The sequence below is a fragment of the Crocodylus porosus genome, unplaced genomic scaffold, assembly GCF_001723895.1.
Source record: "Crocodylus porosus isolate Cpor-Errol unplaced genomic scaffold, CroPor_comp1, whole genome shotgun sequence".
NCBI lineage: Eukaryota > Metazoa > Chordata > Crocodylia > Crocodylidae > Crocodylus > Crocodylus porosus.
In genome coordinates this window covers 10,800,457-10,802,777 of record NW_017728949.1, presented here as the reverse complement: position 1 = coordinate 10,802,777, position 2,321 = coordinate 10,800,457, and the positions used below count along the sequence as shown (strand labels likewise).

Below are 2,321 nucleotides of genomic sequence, written 5' to 3'. Positions count from 1 at the left end.
CACAGTCGGCTTTTTGTTTTGGCTTTTTGGAGGGGTGGCGTTAACATTAAAAACAGAAAACAAGCCAGGCACAGGCTTCCCGCGCGGAGCGGGCCCGGGGCTCGGCTCCGGGTGGGGGAAGCGCGGGGCCCCGCTGCCGCCTCCAGCCCCGCGGGCGGCAGAGGAAGCCCGCTCGCAGCGGCGGGGGCGCCCAAGTTGGTCAAGCGACGCTGCCTCCGCCCCCGGGGGGAGGGGGTGCGGTGCCCGGCGCCCGGCGCTGACAGGTGCTCTCGGGGCGCGGAGCGGCGCGGGCGCGGGGGCTGGGGCGGGGCGCGCGGTGCCAATCCGAGCGGGGGAGGCGGGGCTTCGCCCCCTGCTCCAGCCCCCTCGCTCCTCTCGGTGCGTGCCTGCGCCTGTTTGGGGGTGGGTGGGTTTTTTTTTAATGTATTTTTTGGGTGGGTGTCTCGCTCCTCCGTGCGGAGCAGCCGGGCACCGCCACTCCATGGCACTGGCGCGCCGAGAGCCTGCCACCGCAGCCCCGGGCCGGGCGTGAGCGGGAGGGGGGCGCCGCCGCCCCGGAGCGGAGCAGCCGGCAGAGGCGAAGTGGCGCAGCCGGGAGGCGGTCGCGGCTCGGAAGCAACTTTTCTCCCCGGAGCCCGGCGGGGCAGCAGCGTCACCCGCCCCGCGCCCCTCCGGGAGGGGGGGGCGCGCACAGGGATATGCCATTTGGACCATGTAATTGCCACCCCGGGAACTGAGACGTCGCCCGGCCGCCGACATGAAGCTGGCCAGCAGGCTCCTGTGCTGCCTCTGCTTCCTGGGGAGCTGCGGGACCCTGCAGCCCGGCGCCGCTCAGTCAGGTGGGTGGCGACGGGACGCGCGGCTCGCGCCCTCCGCGCCCCGCACCTGCCGCCGCAACTTGCTCGGGGCGGGACGGGACGGGGGCTCTTCCTTCCCAGCCCCGTGTCTGCATTTCGGGATGCTCTGGGCCGCGCCCCACTCCCCTCGCCCGGCCTCGTCTGTGGCCGCGGAGATCCTGCTGTTGCTGCTGATTTCTGTGGCCGTGGGGGAGCGCTCGGCCCGCTCCGCCCCGCGGCCGCGACGCCTTCCCGGGCCCGAGCCGGGGCTGGTGGGAGCGCCCTGTCCCACCTGCGCGCGGGCAGCCCCGCAGCCCGGCCGGGGCCAGAGCCGGGCGGGCAGGTGCCCCCCGAGCCCGCCGGCCTTAAAGAGAAGCCCCCTCCCCACCTCCTCCTTTCCCTCCCCGCCTGCCGGAGGGGCTCGCAACTAAGTTGCTGCGCGGCGGCCGCGGCCCCTCCAACTTGTGCGGAGCGGGGCTGAGCGCTGCCGCTGCCTGCCCGCTGTCGCTCTCGGAGCCGGGCCGGTGATGGAGAGAGGGGGCAGGCGCCACCAGACCCGCCCTCGGGGGCTCTCCTAGCTGAGGAATCCGCTGCCAAGATAAGGCCGGGATATATATATATATATATATATATATATATATATACACACACACACACACACACACCAGGGAAGGAGCAACAAATGCACCGACCGGCCCCGCAGGCACGGGGCTCCTTGTCTTTGCTCCCACCTCCAAGTTGGACTAGGCAGGAAAGTTGCCTCCGGCCCCTTCATCCCCCCACCCCCCTTCGCTAGGCTGGCGGCTTCATTGCTGTTAGTGTCGGCATGACATTTTCCGCTTTGCTCCCCCCCCCATGTGGAGCAGTGGCGCCCTCCCCATCCCGGGCGGGCTCGGGGAGGACGAGGAGGACCCGCCTCTGCCGCCGCCGGCCCCCGGGAGCGCGGGAGGCTGCGGGAGCCGCGCGCAGGTGGAGGCGGCGGAGCGGGCTGGATGCTCCGCGGAGATGAGGAGCCGGGGAAGCCCCTTCCCCGTCCCCGCGGCCTGGGAAACCTCCTCCAAGCAAGTCCCGCTGGTGGGGCAGGGGGAAGCGGGCCCCAGCGAGCACGCAGCGATTCCCCCCCCCTCCCCCAGCAGCAGCTTGGAGGAGTTTTGTTCTGGTCCAAATGAGAAATGAAGTGCGGAGAAGTAAACTAAGCTGCCAGAGGGCGACAAGATGTTGAGTGAATTGCTTTTAGATGAAACAAATTAAGGAAACGAGGGGAGACAATCTGCTTCTCGCATTATTAGACACGCTCGGAGTTCAGGGGGAAGTGGCGGATTTTTGAAATGCTAATTTCTTTCCGAAGCAGAGAGGATGCACCTTATTTACTGGTCTCTGTGACCAGAATGGAAATGCCGAGGGGTGGGGTGGGAGGGTTATTTCTATTTATTTATTTATTTATTTATTTGTGTACTTATTTATTTATTTTGGTCACCGATATGA

The 2,321-nt window shown here is 67.3% G+C and overlaps 1 protein-coding gene across 6 annotated transcripts in view; it reads left to right on the top strand.

The window, feature by feature from the left end:
- Positions 1–418: 418 nt before the first annotated feature.
- The window catches only part of ERBB4 (erb-b2 receptor tyrosine kinase 4), a 1,148,078-nt gene continuing 1,146,175 nt past the window's right edge, over positions 419–2,321 (top strand). For 3 of the 6 annotated variants that reach the window (XM_019553894.1, XM_019553891.1, XM_019553890.1), the window contains exon 1: positions 419–839. In XM_019553894.1, coding sequence (XP_019409439.1) covers positions 758–839 — 82 coding nt within the window. In that variant the 5' untranslated portion in view covers positions 419–757. The remainder of the gene's footprint in view (positions 840–2,321) is intronic. The other 3 variants (XM_019553895.1, XM_019553893.1, XM_019553892.1) reach the window with 1 other exon arrangement.